The sequence below is a fragment of the Gracilinanus agilis genome, chromosome 5, assembly GCF_016433145.1.
Source record: "Gracilinanus agilis isolate LMUSP501 chromosome 5, AgileGrace, whole genome shotgun sequence".
NCBI classification, from domain to species: domain Eukaryota; kingdom Metazoa; phylum Chordata; class Mammalia; order Didelphimorphia; family Didelphidae; genus Gracilinanus; species Gracilinanus agilis.
The window spans coordinates 61572678-61595332 of NC_058134.1; the positions used below are offsets into that span (position 1 = coordinate 61572678).

General features: G+C 36.5%; 1 protein-coding gene across 3 annotated transcripts in view; it reads right to left on the bottom strand.

The window, feature by feature from the left end:
* Positions 1 to 152: 152 nt before the first annotated feature.
* NEBL (nebulette) overlaps positions 153 to 22655 on the bottom strand; it is a 463434-nt gene continuing 440931 nt past the window's right edge. For all 3 annotated transcript variants that reach the window (XM_044679719.1, XM_044679718.1, XM_044679717.1), the window contains 2 exons: positions 5494 to 5600; positions 153 to 329 (listed from right to left, as the gene is read on the bottom strand). In XM_044679719.1, coding sequence (XP_044535654.1) covers positions 153 to 329; positions 5494 to 5600 — 284 coding nt within the window. The remainder of the gene's footprint in view (positions 330 to 5493; positions 5601 to 22655) is intronic.

Consider the following 22655-nt stretch of genomic DNA (forward strand, 5'->3'; position numbering starts at 1 on the left):
ACCTGTGTGTCTGTTTTTCAATTTAAGGACTGACTTATCTCAGTGATAAAATAGCTAATAGGTGGTCTTAAAAGTATCTTCCATCTTTTTTTAAAAAGGTTAGGTTTTAGAATACATTAGAATGAAGCTCAAAGGGGAAGGAGAAGAAAGAATTAGTTAACAAACTCAATGTAATTGGCTGGAAGCATTCCAGTTTTCCCAGTTCTCTGCACAGTGCCATACATCCATCCATCATCAATGGGTTGCACGTTGACAATATAGTCACCATCCCTGAAGGAAACTTCGTCTTCGTCTTGAGCACTGTAATCATACATTGCTCGGTAGGTCCTCTGTTAATGGAAAAGAAAGAATGTTCTCTGAGTATGAAGGGTGAGCATCATGGATGGATAAAGCAAAAGACTTTGGAGCCAAGGAGCAGTTCTAGTTCAAATATTAGCTGGACTTATACATTCAGGAGACCACAGATGAGTTACCTTATCTTTCTGAGAGTCAGTTTCCTTATCCATAAAATTAGCATCATAAAAGGTCCAACCTCACAGAGTTGTTATCTAATGAAATTTTATACATATATGCACACACAGACACACAAGCATACACACACTTTTCAATAAACAAGCTTCAATAGCTTAAAACAGTTCTAAGACTTTGGGAATACCATATATATATATATTCCCTTAGTCTTATTTATATAGTGCATTAAAACATATATAAATTATATATTTATATAATACATGTTATACAAAATTATATACATATAAAACTTATAAAGCACTTTCTATATATAAAGTACTTTATAAGTTTTAATGCAGTATGTAAATACAAGTTATTTTTCTTTACTTAGCAATATATCAGGACTTCCAAAGTCCAGTGATTTCACCAATGGGGACATTACTCTCACCCCACCTTCACTTCTCCACACCTTTAGTAGATGGTCTTCATCAGTTGCTATGACCATCAAAAGGTCTTTTCTTTCTCAGGACCACAAGTCATTGCCAGGCTAGCATTTAAAGGTTTGCTTTTTTTTCTCACTCCAAAAAACCTGCCAGAGCTTGCTCTTTGATGGTGTATAGTTAGAAAAATCTTGAACCCCTAAAACTACCTTACCCCAAATTCCTTTCTGTATTACCCACAATGCTTTTCCTTTTGTGTATGGTTGCATCTTCATGTGTTGGTTTATAAGTTCTGAAACTCTGCCTTTCCCTCTCTTCTTTCACAAGCTGGCTGGCTTTAGTTAGTAACTTTTATACTTTAAATTATTATTAAATAAACTTTTAAATATATGATACCTAGCTTTTGCATATTAATTTTAATCTCCTCAATGGTATAATCTTGGCAAATGGAGGATCATCTCTCTTAGTAATACTTTTCCTGGTAATAGTCCATTTTCCTGGAAGTTACTTCTATAAGATCACTATCATATCCCCATTAATACTACTAATAATAACATATCTAGAACTCTAAAGCTTAAAAAACATGATCTCACATTAGCCTCATTATGATCTGCAGGTTAGACGTTACAACTATAATCCTTACATTTTACAGATAAGGAAATTGAGATCTCACAGAGTTGATTTCTCATATACAGAGCATAGGTATCACAGTTAAAATCTGAACCTATAAGATTTTCCCATCTCCAAATCTAGTGCTTTATTTAGTATGCCACGCTGGATCTCTAAAGATATCTAAACGAACCGAGAAAGAAAGTACTCCGAGGAGTAGTTTGAGGTAGAACCATTTCTGTGCTGGGCCAAGCCAGAGAGTAAATACTTGCAGACTCAGCACCTGGCAAACGTGACATTACCTTGGGGCGCTATCATGATTTTTTACTAGTGTCAGCCTGAACAGTTATAAAAGAAAGTACAGAACCAGATTTCAGTTCAACAGGCATTGACTGGCAACTTACAAGTTGTCAAGCATGATGCTATGGGCTAAAGATTTAAAGACTATATAAGATGATCTAAACTCAACTGCCAGCTTAATAAAATATGAAAAAAATAATAAAATATAAAAATAAAATAACAGCATAGGTGAGGCAGGAGTCCTTCTCCTTAAGATATGCATATTCTCCCCAAATATAAAAGGAAATAAATTCTATCCCATTCCCAAATGAGATAATATAAAGTGCTTTGTGAACCTTAAAGTGCTATATAAGTACTAGTACTTATTGTTGTTACTGTTATTAGTATTAAAATGTATTCATTGAGATAACATTTGTGGGACTAGAAAATAATTTTATATTCATTGCTGTCTCTGCCATTAGATTATTGAGTTTTGCCTAAAAATGGAATCTCCATTGTCCCCATCACAGTCATTAGTGGTGCTCACAGACCCTGAGGGATCATAAAATCATAGATCAGCAGTGAGAGGGACTTGAGAGGGCACCAAGTCCAACCGAGCCTTGAGCAGAAATCCCCTCCACAGTACCAGGAGCTCCTGCTTAAGGACCACACAGGCTGCCTCCCAGGGTATCACATTCTGGTTTTGGTTAGATGTTTTGTTTTGTTTTGTTTTGTTCCTGGAAACAAATTTCAGTTTGTCTCTTTGTAATTCCCAAACACTGCTTCAAGGTCTACTTTTAGAATTTAATCAGGGCAAGTCAAATTCCTCTTTCATTTGACAACCCTTCTGAAATAGGCATTTAGGCAAGCACACTAACACTGCTTCCTCTGCCCCTAGGATTTCTCCTGTCCTGGCTAAGTATCCCCAGTTGCTTCAACAGATGCCCAAATGATGTGAACTCACAATCCTGGTCTTCCATTCTCTGGGTGAACTCTAAGGAGGCAGCTATTGTATTTGGGAAAAGATAGAGATAGGATAAGATTTAAGAGAAGTGGAAGGCTGTCTTTAAGGCACATAGTAGGAACTCAAGGGAAAGGATTTTAGCAAGCAGAAGGCAGAGGAGGAACAGTTTGGAAGTGACAAGTGCTAGAGTGAGTGACTTCCTGTAGGAGGTTAGGAGTTTTCTGTCCTGGAATGGTGGAAGAAAGGCAGGCTTTTCAGAGCTCATCTAACTCAACTTGACTGGGGAAAAGGAGTATAAACCTAATTCATCTTTGGAGATACTCTACTTAACTGGGAAAGATCTAGAAAAGGATCTACCATACCTTCTGTGCTTTCCATAAGGTTTTATCCAAAAAAAAAATCCTGTCAGATCAGCTTTGAGATTTTACCTCAGGGGTCAGACCCCCCCCCCACCAGGGTGAATTTAGCCACTGGAGTTTATTCATAACAGTTTTCAGGGACAGATTTTGGGAAATAAATCTAACCAACTACTGAGGATCATAGATAGGTAGCTTAGTCAGTTTGGGGGAACACATAGATAGAAACAAGGACCTGTTAAGTTAGCTGGAAGACCAGAAGGCTTCCTCTTGCGAGGGGCATAGAGGATTGTGGGTAATTAGCTAGATCCCTTAGAGTTAGGGACCCCTTATCCTGATCCTCAGTCTGTATCCCCTTTTAAAATAAAAGAGATACTGGTTTTTTATATCAATTGCTTCCAAGGCGTTTGCACAACTGGCCCAGTGAGAAAAAGTGATTCTGTTTCACTCTGACTAACTGGAAGTTAGAATACCCGGCTGGGTATTCAGGGGGATCCCTAAGTGGACCTACCACTATCCACATCTGAGTCTTTCTCTCTACCTTAACCCTTTTTCACTCTGGATTCTTCCTAGACTCTGCAGGATTAGGTCCTTTGTGTTTCCACACTGACTCTTGGGATGGTAGAGTAATGTAGCAGAAACAACATAACCAAGAACCAAATAACACAACTGAGAACCAAAAAGAAATAACCAAGATTCAAAAGATCTATATTGCCCAGAAAGTTAGCTTTTGAAAACTGCTTTGCAAGCCTTGAAGCACCTTATAAACGCCAGCTTGGGGTTTTGTTTTGTTTTGTTTTGTTTTTACTATTTTTAGGTTTGTTTTCATGCTATTAACCCTTCATGTATCCCTTTATAATAACCATTGACACTTAAGACACCTTCAGATTTACAGAAGTCTTTACGTATCATTACCCAATGAGATAAGTAGTATGGACGTCACTCCTTCCCTAAAGGTCAGGAAACTGAGGTTCACAATAATTAAGGGTTCCACATTGTAACTCACATCTGTCTGAACTGAAAATTGTTCTGTGCCACATCCTTCTTCTACCTCATTTGTCTCACTTAATCTGTTCATGGGCTTTACTCAATCTCATTTTATATCATCTATCTAGAGCTCAAGTTCATCAAGGAGAATTCTTATGAAAAGTTAGTGTCAGGAGCAGCTGAGTGGCTCAGTGTTTTGAAAGACAGGCCTGGAGACAGGCGGTCCTGGGTTCAAATCTGGCCTCAAATACTTCTTAGCTGTGTGACCCGGGGCAGATCAGTTAACCTCCAGTGCCTAGCCCTTACCACTCTTCTGCCTTGCAACCAATACATAGTGTTGATTCTAAGATGGAAGGTAAAGGTTTAAAAAAAGAAAGAAAGAAAAGTTAATGTCAAGATACAAAAAGTTCTTATCTCACAGTAATAGAGGCAATGAAGGTTTTTTGCATGCAAAAAAATAGTTGAATCCATAATATATTAAATGTTTTAAATTTTTATTCTTTTTGAAGGCTAATTTTTTTTAAGTGTCTAATGCTTTGGTTGTTGTTGGTTGGTTATTTTCATTTGTGTCTGACTCTCCCTGAATCCATTTGTGGTTTGATTGGCAAAGATACTGGAGTGGTTTGCCATTTCCTTCTCCATTTTACAAATGAAGAAACTCAGGCAAACAGAGTTAAGTGACTTACCCAGAGTCACACAGCTGGTAGGTGTCTAAGGCCAGATTTAAACTTATGAAGTCTTCCTGATTCCAAGCCCAGTACTCTGTACCACCTAGCTGCCAATGTTGGTTAATTTTAATGGCAGTCAATTAACCTCAATATCACCTTCATTAATTTAGACAAAATATATCCTGTGTAGAGGAACTTCAGGTTCAATATATTAAAAAATGGACTGCTTCAAAAAAAAACAAACAACCAAGCTCTAAGTACCCCAGGAGCAAGGGTCATGTCTTCTCTAAGTCTTCTATCCCCCTCCCATAAAGAGATAATGCCCTGCACAAGAAAGCATCTAAATCACTTGTTAAATTTGAAACCATAATAGGCTGTTAGTCACTGGAAGTGCTCTAAAAAGGCAGTTGCATGATCATATTTCAAAAATGCTGTAAAAGCATTTCTGCATTGGATAGGAAGTTGTCTTCTCTCTTAGAACTCTTCTAATTCAGAGATTTAATATTAGAGTATTTAATATCAGAGTAGGTAAAGGGTAAAAAGATTGAGATAAGAACAGACAAAGTTCCAGTTCTTGGTTACACAATTTAAGTTCATTTGAGATTAGCAAACAAACTGGGATATTTAGCATTTTTCTTTTAGTCAGTGCATGTATGACACGACTAAAGACCAAAGTGGGCTAATGTCTATTAGAAAAAGAACAATGAGTAAATTTATGCATTTATCAATTCTATACCTACCAGACTTGGCGAGTGTTGCATTGATCTCATGGATGACACACTTGTCTGATGCATATACCCATAGCCTTGGGACTGGCTTTGTTGGTAGGCCCCAGGAAGTACAGGGGCTGCATAGTAAACACACAGACAAAAGAAATTATTACAGAGGTTTTCCAAACATCCTTCCCGAGTCCTCAGGTGACTTCTTAATCAGCAATCATCAATAAAAGCTGCTTTGGAGATGAAATGCCAGTTTTGGTGACGTGTGTTACTAGAATGGCAAAACTTAGATATTCTCTTCAGATTAGTATAACCAAACACAAACACAGAAGTCAGGCCATAAATTATGTTAACTGGATTAAAAGGAAGTTTTAGAGAGATTTGAAATGGGTAGAATTCAGCCCATCAGGAAGCAGGGAATAACTTTATATCCAATTCTCAAATAAATGATAAATGGTCATTCTCAAAATTGCCAGTCACTGATACACCTATGGATTAGTTGATTACTATTCCAGAGTTATTAACAGTGAGGGAAGTGTCTTAGTCAATTATAAGTCTGCTCCTTTTAAAAGAAGTCCTTTATAGAGAACACCAGTCTCCTGGAAGTAATAAATGACTGGGGGGAAAAGCAGGTGCTTTTGATTTTGTGGGAGTTTTCCTTAAATTACGTGGATACTTTGCAGAATCCTCAGTTTCATCTGTCCCAATATTTCATTAATGATGTAGACTGCAATGATTCCAGGTATTCTCATCCTAAGTATTTCTTGTCTATTTTCTCACAAACTGTACAGAGTAAATGCCTGGATGCTTGAATTTTATAGAGATATCATATAACTAAGACATCTAAGCAAACTGACACTACTCAAAATGCTAGAAACATTTTTTAATTTTCCTAGATAGTCTTCCCTCCCCCCTGCCACTTAATAAATCAAAATAGTGATCATTTAGCTCACAACCTTTTTATCCCCTCTCCCCATCTCATTAATTATATTGTTTGCCCAGCTTATATACAGGAGTTCCCCAAAAAAATCTTTGCTCAATTTTAAGTGATTAAATCTTAAAATTGCACTAAGACTATGGGGACATCCTGTGTTCATCCATTCTCCTCGCTATGAAAAAATAATGAAATTCAAGAAATGCAGTCCTTACTCTGAAAGACATCAAATTCAAGAGAAACTAGTACAGAATTCAGAAACAAAAATTCTGCCACCACTGACACATTCTTAACCTCTCCCTTTTCCCCCATTTTTCTGAGAGCTTTAGCAAACTTCAAATTGATGTTTTACACTGTATTATGATAAATGTATTCCAGAATGTCATGTGTGAGTCCTACAGGGACTCCTGATCTGAAAATGACACCAGGCTGGAAAGGAGAGCTAGCATTTTCTCCCTAGACATATTCAGGATTCAAAAAAAAATTCCTAATGGGCTAATATGTTGAACTAAATCAAATACATCAGTGCCATCTCTTCCAACAAGCCTTTTCTGATTGTTCCAGTTGTTATTTCTTTCTGCCTCTGCACCCTGAAATCCTTTTGTCCCTGCCTCCCTCCCTCTCTTTTTTCACTCTCTCCATCTCTTCTTTCATTTCTCCCTTCCTTCTTTCCTCCTGCTGTATCTTCTCTTGCTCTTTTTTCTTTCTTTCTTTCCTCTCTTCCTTCCTACTTTCTTTCCTTCCTTCCACTCTTTCTATCTAGCCTGGGGTCCCTATCTCATTCAGGCTGGCAGTGCAGTGGCCATTCATGTATCCAATCCCAATGCTGGTTGGCAAGGAAGCTTTTGTCTGCTCCATTTTTCTGACCTGGGTTGGTTCACCTTCCTTAGGCACTCTGATGACCCTCCACTCCTGGGGGCTCATCATATTATTGCCAAATGATACAGACATTGGATTGGTTTTAGCCATAGTGGAATTCAGAATTCTCAAACCCAAGTGATGCAGCAATTTCAGCCTTCCCCTGTAGGAGGGAGCACATGTTTGTGCCACCACATCCAAATGTATTTATTCTCTACATATCTAGAATTTACTTACCTATAAATATATTGTATTTCAAACTCCACCCTCCCACACAAACATATACCTTAGAATACTTTAAGCTTATTATGGGCAGGAACTATTAAATGTTTGCATTTGTACTTATAGAGCCTAGCACAGTATCCAGCATAGAGGAAGCACTTACTCAATTAATAATTGAAGGTAAAATTTAATAGGGGTAAATTTCAAGTTTATTTTAATTAAATTTCCGATGTATCTTCAGTTTTATCAGTCTCAAATATTTTCTTTATTGATGTAGATTACAACAATTTTAGGTTTTCTAATCGTATGCATTTCTTGTCCATGTTTTCCCAATAATGGTGCAGAGTAATCACCTGAAAGTCTGATTTTTATGTAGATAGAGCATAAATATGACATTTAAGCAAACTGACAATGCTAAAAATGCTAGAAATATTTTTAAATTCCTCATATCCATGTATACAAGATGGGAGAGACCTAGTAAAACAGTAGTGCATTCAAAAAAGATCTGGAGACATGGAGGGCTGAAAACTAAAATTGGAGTCAATACTGAGAGAGCCTCCAACTAAGATTCATATTGGGCTGCAAAAATAGAAAAGCATCCAAAAAAAGTAAGAAATAGTCCCCCCCCACCCAATATTCTGTACTGATTAGAACATGCCTGCTTTTAAATTGTCTTCTGTAGTTTCATTTGTTGGACGAAGAATAACGAGTGGAAGTTGCTAAGAGACAGAGTTCTGACCCATATAAGAAAAACTTCCTAAAAGTGAGAATAATACCAAAGTGGAATGGAATGACTCAGAGAGAGGCAAATTCCCCCTAGTGGAAATATATAAGCAAGAGTTGATAACTTATCAAAGATAATGGAAAATCTGTAGGTATATGTTAGACAAGAAGACGTGAGGCTCCTTATCATTGTGAGATTCTATGATTCTAGAATCAACAAGCCAACATTTGGAAACCCTTGGGGTGTGTGTGTGTGTGTGTGTGTGTGTGTGTGTGTGTGTGTACACATATATATGCATATATGCCATAAATCTCAGTAGATGAAGTCTTGAAATAGTTGGGCAGAGGAGGGGTGTAGTGTGAAGGAATTTGGGGCATCGATATGTGTGTTCAGAAGCACATATTCAGTGCCTACAACGAGGCATTTGTTGTCTTTCACATTCATGTTCTTAACGATGAAATGGCACATTAGTGATACAGATGTTATGGATTCAACTGATGGTGGTCCATGACATCAGACCATACTTTAACATAAGTTTGGTAAATGAAGTAGAGTTAATGTGTTGATTTATTGTGTACAGTTTTATAAGAAGCAATAGACAAATGTAATTCTGGGGTGTTGTTAATAATGAATATTTTATAAGTGGCAAGTTCATTCTGGTGAAATATGAGAGCATGAATACTTTAAAGCAGTTTAATCATGAGAAAATTACCGCTCATTAATGTGTTCTCCAGATGATCAGGATATTAAGCTTACGTGGTTAGAGATTTTTTTCCAATCATTCTAATAATCTATATGTCAGCATTGTCATAAATTATTTTTAAATGACCAGACATACCACTAAGAATAAAATGACAAAGACTATCGCATTAAGAAGTTATTGAAAGACCATATCTAGAACCTTGGAAAATTATATTTTACCATCAATAACCAAATTTTAAATTAGTATATAAAGCATATCATTAAAATCTTTTCATTTTAAGAATAGAGATAAATAATAACTGACCATAAAATCTTTTCGCTTTAAGAATATATATTAAAAAGTCCTAAAAATGTAAAAGGGTTCCTTCAACAATTAGAGAAAGAGGAATGTATGTGTATATATATATATNGCTTTAAGAATATATATTAAAAAGTCCTAAAAATGTAAAAGGGTTCCTTCAACAATTAGAGAAAGAGGAATGTATGTATATATATATATATATATATGTATATATATATATATATATGCTTGTATATTATATACAAGCAAATAAAATACAGAGCATTCAAAAAATCTTAGTTTAGTTTAAAGCTCTCAAAGCTTAGATAATTAGATATAGACAGATATACACATACTATTGTTGTTCAGTCATTTTCAGTCATGTCCAACTCTCTATGACCCCATTTGGGGTTTTCTTGGCAAAAATTCTAACATGGTTTGCCATTTCCTTCTCAAGCACATTTTACAGATGAAGAAACTAAGGCAAAAAAGGCTGGATTAAATTTGCCCAGGGGTTACACAGCTATTAAGTATTTGAGCCCAGATTTGAACTCAGGAAGGTAAATCATGCTGACTCCCTGGTGTTCTGTCCACTGTGTCATTTAGCTACCCCCTTATCTTCTGGATTATTAACTCTTCCCAAAAAAAGGAAATATGGTTAAATTGAGATGATATTTTCTTGATGGTATTAGGCTGGCCCTTTGTGATCACTATTTCTTCATCTAAATGTTTATAAAACATCCCTTTAATAATATTTTCTAGAATTTTGCCACGAAAAAAAATCAACTTTATTGATCTATCTATGGTTAGGCAACTTCATTCCCTTCACTTATGTAAAAACTGGAAGAATATTAGTCCTCTTTCATTCCTGGAGTATTTCTCCTCTTCTTCATGATCTTTGAGAGATCACAAACAATGACTCATTGATCTCACTGGCAACATTTTTTGTCTCAAATGTCTTTAAATTAGGCAAGAAGACTTGATCTTATTAAGGGAATATGGGTGCTCTTTCAATATCTCTTTATCTTTTGTATTTATGCCGAATTAGTTTATCTTTTGTACTATCTTTTCCATTGTAAAGATCCTTCTCCTTCCTTTTGCATATTACTCATTTTCATTATCCCATCCACCTTAAGGAAAAGTCATAATGTTTCTTTTAGTCTCTTCTTATAGAAAAGGACAATGACAGGATCTATTATTTCACTGATAGAGAACTCTCTGTTGAAAAAACTCTTGCTTCCACTGAAAGTTGTCATCTTCTCTATAAGTTATAGTTTTAGAGAACACTGAGAAATTAAGAGACTTGCCTAGGGTCACAGAGCCAGGATGGGACAGAAATGGGGTTTGATTCTAATCAAAGACTGGCTCTCTATCTGCTATATAAGACTGTTTTTTGGCACATTACATATCTATATACGTATACATAGATGTGTCTATAGATCTGTATGTGCATAAAAACTTTTTTGTTTTGTTTTAATCCATGGAATGATATTTATCCTTTCTCTGAATCATTTAAATCTTGTACCTTCAAATCTAGGATACGTTCCAGATTGTCTCTAGATTTTTTTCTCCTCTAACCCAAATTCTAAAATGGAACAATCATACCTTCCACCACCCCATTTCCTCATCATTTCTACTGGAGGTAATGGGGAAGGCAAGCACTGATTAAACATCTCCTATGTGCCAGGCACTATGCTAAGCACTTTACAAAGTTACATCATTTGATCTAATTTGAACATCCTCACATAAAGCTCTGTGCAAAACCATAAAGAGGGACATAAGCGGCAGCTATCATCATCTTTACTAATGCTATTTCTTAACTAGGGAATTTCTCTTATTGCTACAGAAGCAGCCATGTTCACTCAAAAGAAATTGGGGAAATTAAAATTAAAATTTGTGATCATTTGGAATTCCATGTTATGGGCACATCTATGCCATATTTTTAAACTGACTAATATTGTGGCTGATGTTTTCATTGCTTTGCTATGTGCCTCAATTCTTTTAGAAACTAAAGAAACTCAAAAAAAAAGATAAATTTCAAACCATTTCAAAACCTAGGATGATTATATATATATATATATATTTTTTTTTGAAGGAGATCTGCCATCTGTGTCGTGCCCCTCCTACAAAACTATGGGATCCATGAAATTAAGGAAAAGCAGGGGATTTTTCTATTTCTGAAATGGTGAAAAAAATTTTCAATTGTAGAAAAGTTCCCAGTATACTTTTGCAAACCAGTCGTCATGCCTGACTGCCACTGCTATGGATGAAACATGAAAACACGGCAGAAGTATAGACCCAAAGTTTAAGTTTGAGACTTTAGTTTCAGCAGCTGCACAAACAACAAACAATAATTATAGTTAACCTAAGGCAACAATAAAACACAGGGATGAAACTCAAAATTCATTTCTCTGTAGCAAGGCTGATTGACCAGGGACCTGGAAGCTGGCTCATGTCCCAAGAAATATGGTGAGTTTGGGTTTTTTTTGGAGTCTTCTAGAGTATTAAAACCACAACACTCATAGAGTCTGTTTTATTGACTTTTTTGGAGAGGGATTATTTCCTATTTAGTGTTTATTCTTAAAGAAAAAAAGAAAAAATATGGATGAGATTTTAATGAGAGAAGACTGGAGAGGAGTAACATATAGCTACAGGAGACATGACCTAATAAATATTAATCATCCCCAAATATGAAAATGTGAAAAAAGCCAATATAATTCCAACATAAGACCACACTGAGCCAAAGTAGGGTCTATTAAATAAGGAGTTAGCAAAATAGAAATCTAATTTGAGGATACATCTCTTAGTTTCCCTTAAGATAAGAACTATAGTGCTTCACAAAAATGTTTTTCTGCTACACAAAAGTCAGTATGGAGGTGAGCACATCTACCTCAATGTTTATGAACTAATAACCAAACAATGATCAGATGGCAGCTAAAGAAAATATGGTGCCTTACTGAGTGATTGGACAATATTAAATAGAGTAAATGTTTACTGTCTAGAATGGTGCCAGAGGTCACTGTCAGAGCAAGAAATTTAATAATGATAATGTGTAATATTTATAGAAAGTTTGAGGTTTGCAATGTGCTAAATACACGTGTATGTATATATCATGCCTATTTAATTATATAATCACATATCTTACACATTGAATATAAACATATATATACCCATGAAACTAGCTACTATTATTAGCCTCATTTAATTTTTTTACTTAAATTTTTTTAATTTATTTTTTTAATTAGTCTAAGAGAGGTGAAATTACTTGTCCAGGGTCACCCAGGTAAGTAAACTTGTCTGAGGCAGAGCTTGAATTCACATCTTCCTGACTCTAAGTCCAGCATTCTATGATACTGAACTGCCTAAATGAGCTCTGGAATGGGAATTATCTGAATTGAGCTTAAAATATACCCAGAAATTCAACAGGAGAAGACTTCTTCTTGGTAAAAGGGATGATATTCCAGGCAAAAGGAAAAACAAGGTGATGGAAGAAGGAGAAGGGGAAGGAATAACCATTTATAAAGTACAAACTATGTGCCAGGTATCATACTAATCACCTTTTAAAAATAGGATCTCATTTGATCCTCACAACAGCCCTGGAAGGTGGGTGATGTACAGAGGAGGGAGAAAGGGACAAAGAAAGTGAGTATACTTGAGGGAAAAGAGTATTTCGGTGATGTTAAATGGAAGGTATACTGGGAAATAAGACTGGAAATTGAAAGGTTTGGAGTATTTAGCACAGTGTTTGGCAAATAGCAGACATTTAATAAATTTTTATTGATTGATTGACTGAAGGTCAGACAAAAAAAAACATTAACTTGATTTGACAGGCAACAGTCACTCACTGAAGATTTTGAAACTGTGATTGTTTATACTGCTGCTGTGCAGAGGTATAAAATATCATTAATCCAAGGGAACATGAGGGCTAGAAGATCTGGAAACACTTTATGGTCCAGGTGGGTTATAATGATGATAGGGTTGGAGGAAGGGAATGGTAGTAGAGAAGAGGGGAAAGTTGTAAGAGAAATTTCAGAAGTAATATCATCAGGGCTTGATAATTGACTAGATACAGGAAATGAAAGACAACCAAGAAGCATGGCCAAAGTTACAAACATCTTGAATGGTGGTTCCCTAGGCAGAAATGGTGAAAAGAGAAGGAACTTATTTATAAGAAGGAAGAACATTATTTAGGAGTTTTTAGATGTTAGACTTGAAGTGGAATTTAAGGTGGGGTTACTCTGCCAATAGTTAGAAGTAGGAGTCTAGAGCTTAAAAGAAGGAAGGATAGAGATGGAGATTTGGAAGTCATTTGCACAGAAGCAGTTTTTTTAATAATGGGAGAAAATCATATTGCAGTGGGAAAGGTCAGAGAAGAACCAAGGACAGATCTTTGGGGCATAGCTCACATATTTAAAAGCTAGGAGAATCAATGAAAATGATGGAAGTTTAGGGAGGTAGGTGAACCAGGAGACTATGGCACCATTAAAGCTAAAAGAGTAAAGCATACTGAGTAGGAAGGAGTGGTCCACAGTGTCAAAACTCTGCAGAGTGATCAAGAAACAAGAAAGTTGAATAGAGGACTTTAGAGACAAAGCATAGCTAAGAGGAGACAGTTTAAGAACTGCTGCCATGAAACTGTGCTGTTTTTATCTTGAATAAGGGGAAAGTACACTTCAAAAAAAGGCATGTTTTTATAGTGCATAACCCCAAAGAATCATTTTCATATTTTCTAGCATATGGCTATAGTTTTGTACATCTCATTTAATACACATCAAAGAGGTTCCAAAGTTGTTGAGAAGGACAAAGAATCCCCCATGAAACAATTAAGATGAAGCTAATGAAATGCAACTGAAAAATGACTAGAGTGGAGGAGGCATGAAAATGCTGTTAGTTTTAAAATAAGCATTAAGTGATTGTGATAGATCCCAATTGGGTAAACTCCAAACATCATTACCAAGGTACTAATATTGCAGTTGGGAACAAGCTTAGCGCTTGGCCCATAATGGAAGCCTCCTTACTCAGAGAGACCACTGGGTTTGTGCAATATATTCAAAGAGTTTCATGCTTCAACTACCAATAAATCATCTTGCAAATTCAGTGTGACCTGAAAGGATTAAAGTTACATCATATCCAAATGGTCTTTTTGAAAAACTGCTTTTCATATTCTTCTGTGAAAATCCATTTTAGCATCTGGTTAAATGGTCTTCCCATGTGGAGGAGAGAAGGACCCTTTTTTAAAAAACATCTAAGGAAAATTAATATTGAATTGTATTATTTATTAGTAATATTTCTATAGGAAGTAATTCATTGTCCCTAAGTCCCTTGGCCTTCTGAGATCTAGACTAGGCTGGGACATTTTGCCTTTTGTTCAAATCCTCATAATCAAGAACGCTCTCTGGAAGGCATTTAAAAGGAGGGTAGGTCAGTCCTTCCCTAATCTTCCCTAAGATCCACTTTCCCTGTGATGAAGTAATGAGGGAGGAATAGAAATCTCCAAGTCCCTCTCCTCCTTCAAAATATTCGCCAATGGAGTGGCATGTTAGGAACTAAGATGGCAGGGTAAAGGATACTCTGCTTCCCAGATCCTTCCAAATACACCAAAAAAAAAAAAAGAAAAAAGAAAGAAAGAAAGAAACTAAATTACCTCAAAACAAAGAGAATTAAGAGGAACACAATTCATTGGCCCTCACTGGCGTAAGAAGACAGAGTAGCCCAGGCACCATAATAATCGTGAGAACTGGCAAAACTTGGACCCAGCCCAACAGGTAGCCCAGCCCAGAAACAACAAGGGAAGAAGGAACACAAAGAGCTGAATCTAGCCAGGCAAAATAGCTACAAGCCTCCACAAAGCAAACAAACAGGTCTACCTCCTTGACAGACACATCATGGGAAACAAAGGTAGCTGTACCTACCAAAAGTAGCAAGAAAGAGGACTCTATAAGCCTAGAACAGCAAATCCTCTACCCCAAGAACAGAGAAGAACCTCAACTGATAGATAAGAGAACAGGAAGAAAAAAGTAGAAAAATGAGCAGGAGACCTCAAACAGCTTTCTTTACAAAAATTTGGTGAGACAGAGAATATCTGTCTGAATATCATCACTGTTTTGCAGATGAGGAAATTGAGATTCATAGAAAATAATAAATGTAGGTAGTAAAGAGAATCTAAACTCAGTCAATAAACATCTAATAGGTACCTACTATTGACCAGCAGGACAGATAAGTGGTACGGGAGATAAAGTATCAGGACTGACGTAAGGAAGACCTGAGTTCAAATCCAATCTCAGACACTTACTAGCTGTGTGACAAAGTTGCAAATCACTCTACCATCTTTGCCAAGAAAAACCTCAAATACTTACATAGTCCAAACTCATTTTCCAAGTCTCTTTCATCCCACCAAAAGCTCATTCCCTGTCAAAAGTAATTTATTGCTCACTGTAAATGTATGCATTGGACAAAACTATTACTCTCTTTGGGTCACAAAGAGTCAGAAACAACTCAGCAACAGTAATAACCACCAATCTGCCAGACACTGTATTAAGTTCTGGAGATAAAAAAAAAAGACAAAAAATAAGCTCACAGCCAAATGGAACTCTAGAGCCCTTTTAACTGTACTATTATTTTCTTTGAGTAGAGCTGGATTACAAACTCTTAAATCTGGGCATTAAATTTCCTTTTTAACACGTCCAATTTATCCCTATGTGAAGGTTTGAATTCTGTTTCTTCTTTTTTCCCCTTAGTTTTCTTTCTGTAGGGTGTCATTTTAGCAGTTCAAAGTAGGATAAACTTCCCACACTGTGACCCTAACCAGTACCACAAAAAGAAATGAGATTGTCATTAGAGGATGATACACCAAAGTCTCCTTATAATTTTGGATTCCTAAATGCCATATTCTTCTAACTATTCCAACAATGCTCCCCTCAAATCCAAACTGAGTGCACCCAAAGAGAGTGACAGCTTTGTCCAATGTGTACATTACTTTTGACAGGGGGTGAACTCTCAGTGGGATGCAAGTGACTTGGAAAAGAAGTTTGGACTATTTAAGCATTCCACCTAACCTGATCTCTCAACATGGACAGAGGAAAGTTAAAGAATCAGCCAGCTCAGCTCGTGATAAGCTTTTCCCTTTCCTTGGAAGTAATGCCACCTGTGACAAAATCCTGCATGCAATTTTCTTTCTAGTACCTCCTAACTAACCCAGGGCCCAGGCTTTTTTATGGAGCTATGGAACATGCTAATGGAATGAAATAACTTCCTAATAGACCACTATTAAATATAATGTGTATCCAGAGAATACATTAAGTGAAAATTATTGCCTACATTGCATTTGTTACAGATTTTAAATTCACACGTGCATGTGGTCCATCAGAATAATCTATCCCAATGTCTAAAGTCTCTTAAGAGATCTCAGAAGCTCAAAATTTGGCACTAGGTACACTTGGTGAAAAAACTTACTACAGCAGCTGTGTGTGCTGAAAAAAAAAACATCAGACATGCAACAGAGAATATTTGACTGATTATATAATGATATATGATTCTACCACATCCAAGCTGTGTGGCCTTGCACTGGTCACTTAATTTGAACTCTGTTAGCTGGAGTTACCAGATGCTTTTCATTCTGTGAGGTGAATATATTAGATATTTTATAGTTTCATGTAAACTCCTCGCTAGCAGAAATTATTTCATTCTTTGTATTTGCATCCTAAACTCTTAGCACAGAACTTGACACATAGTAGGCACTTTAAAAAATCCTTGTTGATTGATGGGTTGTTCTCTATACTCCAAGAATTTTGTCTTTTTATTTTTTGTTAAAGCTAAGAACTAGAAAGAAGTCCCTTGGAAGAAGGGATGAGGAATAACTCCAGCCCCTGAAAATCTGAGCAAAGGGGAAAGGCCAGGAAAGAATACTACAGTGGAAAAAAAAAACATTGTTTCTAAACTTAGAGGACTTGGGTTCAAATCTTAGGATTTAGTCCTTATTATGACCTTTGTGATGTACTTAAAGTTCATTCCTTCAGACTTAATTTCTTCTTCTATAAAATGAGTAGGGTAGACTAGATGTCCTCTGAGCTCCCTTCTAGCTCTGGATTTATAATCTATAAATGCCAGAACACATATGTGCTCTTGGTTCTACCTATGAGCAAGGAAGAAATGAGACAAAAACTAGCAACTGGTAAAGGGACCACCACTGACACAGAGTTAGAATAGAGAAAGAAGCCCAATTAGATGCCACACAATTACCAACATAAACAGGACCCTTCCTTGTGGAGGGCCTTGGGATCTTATATCCTCCAAGCAGTCAAGATCCTCTTCAACCCACTGATCAATCGATAAACATTTTTTTTAAAACCTTACCTTCTGTCTTAAAGTCAATACTGTGTATTGGCTCCAAGGCAGAAGAGTGGTAAGGGTAGGCAATGGGGGTCAAGTGACTTGCCCAAGGTCACACAGCTAGGAAGTGTCTGAGGCCAGATTTGAACCTAGGACCTCCCATCTCTAGGTCTGGCTCTCAATCCACTGAGCTACCCAGCTGCCCCCGATAAACATTTTTTAAGCACCTCCGATGTGCCAGGCACTGTGCTAACCCTGGAGATACAAAAGGAGACAAAAGATAGTCCTTGTCCTCCAGGAGCTCACTATCTCTTCTAAAACATCTTGGACTTGGAATCTTAGATGAGAGGACCTTCACAGAAGAGGAGTCCCAGATGTTAGAGCTAGTCCAAAAGCTAACATCATTGCAAAGACTGTGTTTGACTTGCAAAGTGTTTAAAAGAATTAATTTTGAACTGACCAGGGCAAAAAGGATAAGTTCAGCATTCAAGGTCAGAGCTCCAAGTTCTTCAATAGGCAACTGGGTTGTGCTGAGCCCGGAAACCAAGCAGAGAAATCTGGGGGAGGCCAGGTAGTCATTCCTACACAGGGAGCAGAGAAGCAAAGGCAAGGATTGTTCCCAAGGCCGGGTCAGCAGGTAGAAGCATATTCTTTTGGTGAAATGGTAAGGATGGAGAATTTCTGCCAAGTACAAGAGCTTTTAGAACCCAAAGCTTAAGGACTGCTGAAGGAGATCTGAAATAATCTTGTACTGTATTTCTTTTCTGTTTTGTGTATAGTTATTTTTTAAATATTTTTGCCTGTACATGTTGTCTCCTCCTAGAGAATGTAAACTCCTCAAGGACAGAGATTGTTTGAATTTTGTCTTTTTTATCCCTGAACCTTGTATAATAGCTGGCACAGAGAAAAAATAAATAAATATTTGACTGATTAACTGAGAGAGGGCCTGAGACACCTTGAGTTTTTCAAAGTCAGATTCATTGATTTCAGCTTGAAAACAAAGCTAACAACTAGCCAAGGCAAAAGGCCAACTTTCTAAGGCAAAGATTTTGTGGAAACAAAAGGATCCTCCAAAAAAGGAGGGGAAATGAAGAGGATGAGAATTGACTAAAAAATTCAATGTCAACTTTCTCACTTGTGCTCATCAATTGGAGTAATTTCCCTATATTGCTTAGGAGCAATCAAATGAATAGGTAAGATATTGAAAACAAGAGTGGCATCCAATTAAAAAGGATTAGGGGAAGATATAGGTTTATATCCTCTCTCATACACTAGACTGAATATGAAAAGGGCCCAAATCTAGGGAAAACAGCAATTTAAAAATTAATATGATCTTTTTGCCAGCTGTGTACGAGCCCTTCCAGTCAAAAGAAACAAAATCCACCAATAGTTGGAATACAGTCCCTCTCCAAAATAAAGATGAGAATGAGGATGATGGTGATGATGATGATGATGACAATAACACGTGAGAGCTAAAATTTATGTGACATTTTGCAAACCAAATAATTTTATCTCACTCAATATTACATGTCTTATCTTCTGTACAAAGCTATTGTAAGACTAAAATATAATACATTTAAAAGAAAATCCAGTACTATGAGCATGGTCAGGTCAATAAGCATTTGTGAAGAAAGGTAAGTACAGTCCCACTTCTCAAGGAGTTCACAATCTAAGGGAGTAGTCAACTTGCAGGCAATTGTATTTTTTAAAAAAAGATAAAAACACTATTAATGGGAGATTGTCACAGAAATAAGACACAAGTATTAAGGAGGACCCAGAAAGGCTTTTATGCATAAGGTAAGATTTTTGGCTGAGACTCAAAGGAGGCCAATCACAACAGGGTCTCAGTCTTTGGAAACAGAAAAGTTAGGAAGGGCCTTAGATAAGCACTGGACTAAGGGACCAGGAATAATCCATTACATTATCAGTGAAACCAACTGCCAAAAGAATACAGAAGAGAAGAGAAACTAACAGGATGAAGTGGTGGCAAGGATCAACCATTGAGAAGACACAAGGCAAAAATGAACCAAAAACCCAGGAAAGATTCTAGTCATTGGACAGAATCCAGATAAGAACCAGCCCTAAGCAACATCAAAACAGGTGCTCCATAGTGAACCAACACCTCGTCTAATATCAGGTACTTTTATATATATTCTTGTGAAGCCAAAAACAAATCAGCCAAGTTCAACTACCCTGTGTTTTGCTGATAAGTGGGAGCACCTGGATGAAAGTAGGGTGCCTGGAAGTGGTATGACGGTTTCCCAAACTAGATTTAACATATCCAGAAATTCTTAATTGCCTGCTTTAATAGCTTATATTGTTGCATTTGTGTGTGCTTGGGCTAAAAAACATCTTTTGAAAGTCATTTTTATCTTTAAAAAACAACATTATTTTTCTTGTTATCTTTGAAAACTCCCATGAAAACCAGGAATATGAAGATGGTTGTAACAAGATCTCTTTCTGGTTTAAGGATTTCTTTAGACACTTAAAAACGGAACAGCCAAACTTCACTTACTCAACTGACCCACCCACATAGGAAAAATATTTTTCAGGATATGATTATTTTCAAGTTTTAAGATCAAAACTTTCCTTCATATATGCATGTGGATGGCTTTGAACAAATCTGGAAAAATTAATGAAAGACACATGTGCTCCTCTGAGCAAACAAACTTTTTTCATTAATGTTATGTTTTTTTCCCAACTTCACATTTAGAATAGAAAACTTATGACACTTCCTGCTACTATTCTCCACAGAGCCTTTGGATTTCATCACTATGATTTGGGGCTTTCTTCCCTCAGGCGTTTACAATGCTAATTGGAAGTCTTTAATAGTTTAGGTCATACTTGTCACACACTTGTTGGATAATTAAATAGAAACCAAGCTTGGATGCATTAATAGAATTTCATTAAGAAAAATTTCAATTTCCACTGCAATTTTTCAGCACCAAGAAAATTTGGTCTTGAATATATTGATTCATTTATTTTTTCATAAATTTGAGGATCAACCTTAAATACAAATATCAAAATGTCATTTCCCTGACTTAAGAATTTTTCAGTAGCTTTTGTGCATTGAGCAATGACAAAGCTGAGATACTTTCACTGTATATCTTGCCATCTATAATATTATAGAAGGCAGAATCTTTGGCAGTCAGTGAAGAAGGTGATTCTTTCCATCTGGTCAACAATTAGGGAATGCAAAATATCCAAACTGGAGGGTGTCTTTGTTTGGTCTTGTGTGTATGGCTCTGGGTGTGGGTGGGTGGGTGTCTCCTAGCTTGTTCCCCATCTCCCATTGTCACGCTGGGTCTGCTCTTAAAAATGTTTATTGATTGCTTCAAAAATCATATTTTCTTGACTATTAATAGTTGACATTTATAGAGCACTCTATAAGCCTTAGCCCATTTGATCCTTACAGGAATGCTACAATTGTCCCTATACTACAGGATTGGTTTTTCCCACTGCTATTCTAACATGTACTGATTCACAATGTTTTGCATCATTCTTGGGAGTTCTTGAGAATGTTACAGAACCATTGACATTATTCCTTAGATAACTAAGCTATAATAGAGAGCATATTTTGAGGCAAAAAAACTGCAGAGAATGAAGACTGTGCTTGTAAATCTTTTTCACTTCCAAATATAAAATTACCTGATGGACATTCAGACACCTTCATAAAGGGGCTCCCCTCTACCTTTCCAGTGTTCTTAAACTTTCTACTCTCTGCTTTATGTACACAGTGATTCAAAAAGATTGGTCTCCTTACTCTTCCTGGAACATGAGAGTTAAATCTAATTCCTTCCTTGTATTGATTATCCCCAACTTATACTTTATGGATCTTGTTAATATACAGTTATTTATCTGTTGTCTCCCTCATTAGAATCTGAGCCCCATGAGAGCAAGGACAATTTGTCTATCTTTGGATCCCAAAGCTTAGCAGAGTATCTGGCACCTTTGTTGTTGTTGTTTAGTCACATCTGATTCTTCATGAAGCCATTTGCACTTTTCATGGCAAAAATATCTGCCATTTCCTTCTCCACCTCATTTTGTAGATGAGGAACTATGACAAACAAGGTTAAGTGCCTTGCCCGGGATTCATCTGAGATTGGATTTGAACTCATGAAGATTGAGTCTTTCTGATTTCAGGCACAGTCCTTTGTCCACTGTGCCACGGAGCTGCCCACCTGGCACATAATAGGTCCTTATTACATGTTTATTGACTGACTGATTTTGCAGAAAACTAACTTTAAAGGGACTGATGGAGAGATAGTTTGAATGGTCACAGAAAATAGGAGTTTCTTTGGGTCAGCTACAGCAGAGAAGAGGTCATCCTCAAAACATTCCCTCCCTTATACTAACTCTCATTTTTCCAAAACTGAAATATTAGAAACAGGAAAATATCGACTTTGTAAAGTGTTTCTGTTTCTAATTCCCTCTAATATTGCTACAACCTTCCACTACCTAACCCCCCCTTACACTGACAAACAGAAGCAAATAAAAGAACGGAAGGTAAATGTAAAATTGCTTTTAACTAAAAGAGGGTATAAACACTGTGTTAGATTTCAAATAGAACTAGGAGTCAAATGCCTCATATAAGCAAGTTGATGAAAAACAAAAATCGAGACATCAAAGAAGGTCTTCAGAGAGGAAGCCATTAGGTAGAATTCTACCAAAGAAAGAGCATGTCAGATCTAAACATGTAAAGCCAATCTAATGGCAAAAGACAACTAAGATCATTAAAAATAAGAAGATTCCAGAATTTGAAAAAACTGAATGAGGTTTAAATAAATTCTCTTTTATTGTATCAAAGCAATGCAATGGGGCCTAAAATGTAAACCGTTTGGAAATCTAAGACATTAGATGATAGAACTGAGACTAAAAGAGCAGCTCCCAAACCAACCAAATCATACTGGAAAATGAAAACATTCCACAATCAAAGCAAGATGGAAAAATATCATAAAAGACACATAACTAAAACAATAGAGAAATCCTCTTTGTGTGAATGAATGTTCATGAAAGCCAAATGGGAAAGTTCAAACTGAGATAGATTTGCATCAAAGACCCAGAAGCAAAGAATACTGATGGCTTAACTCTTTATGCTAACAACCAAGAGTTCCTCTGTTCTGTAATGGGTCCAA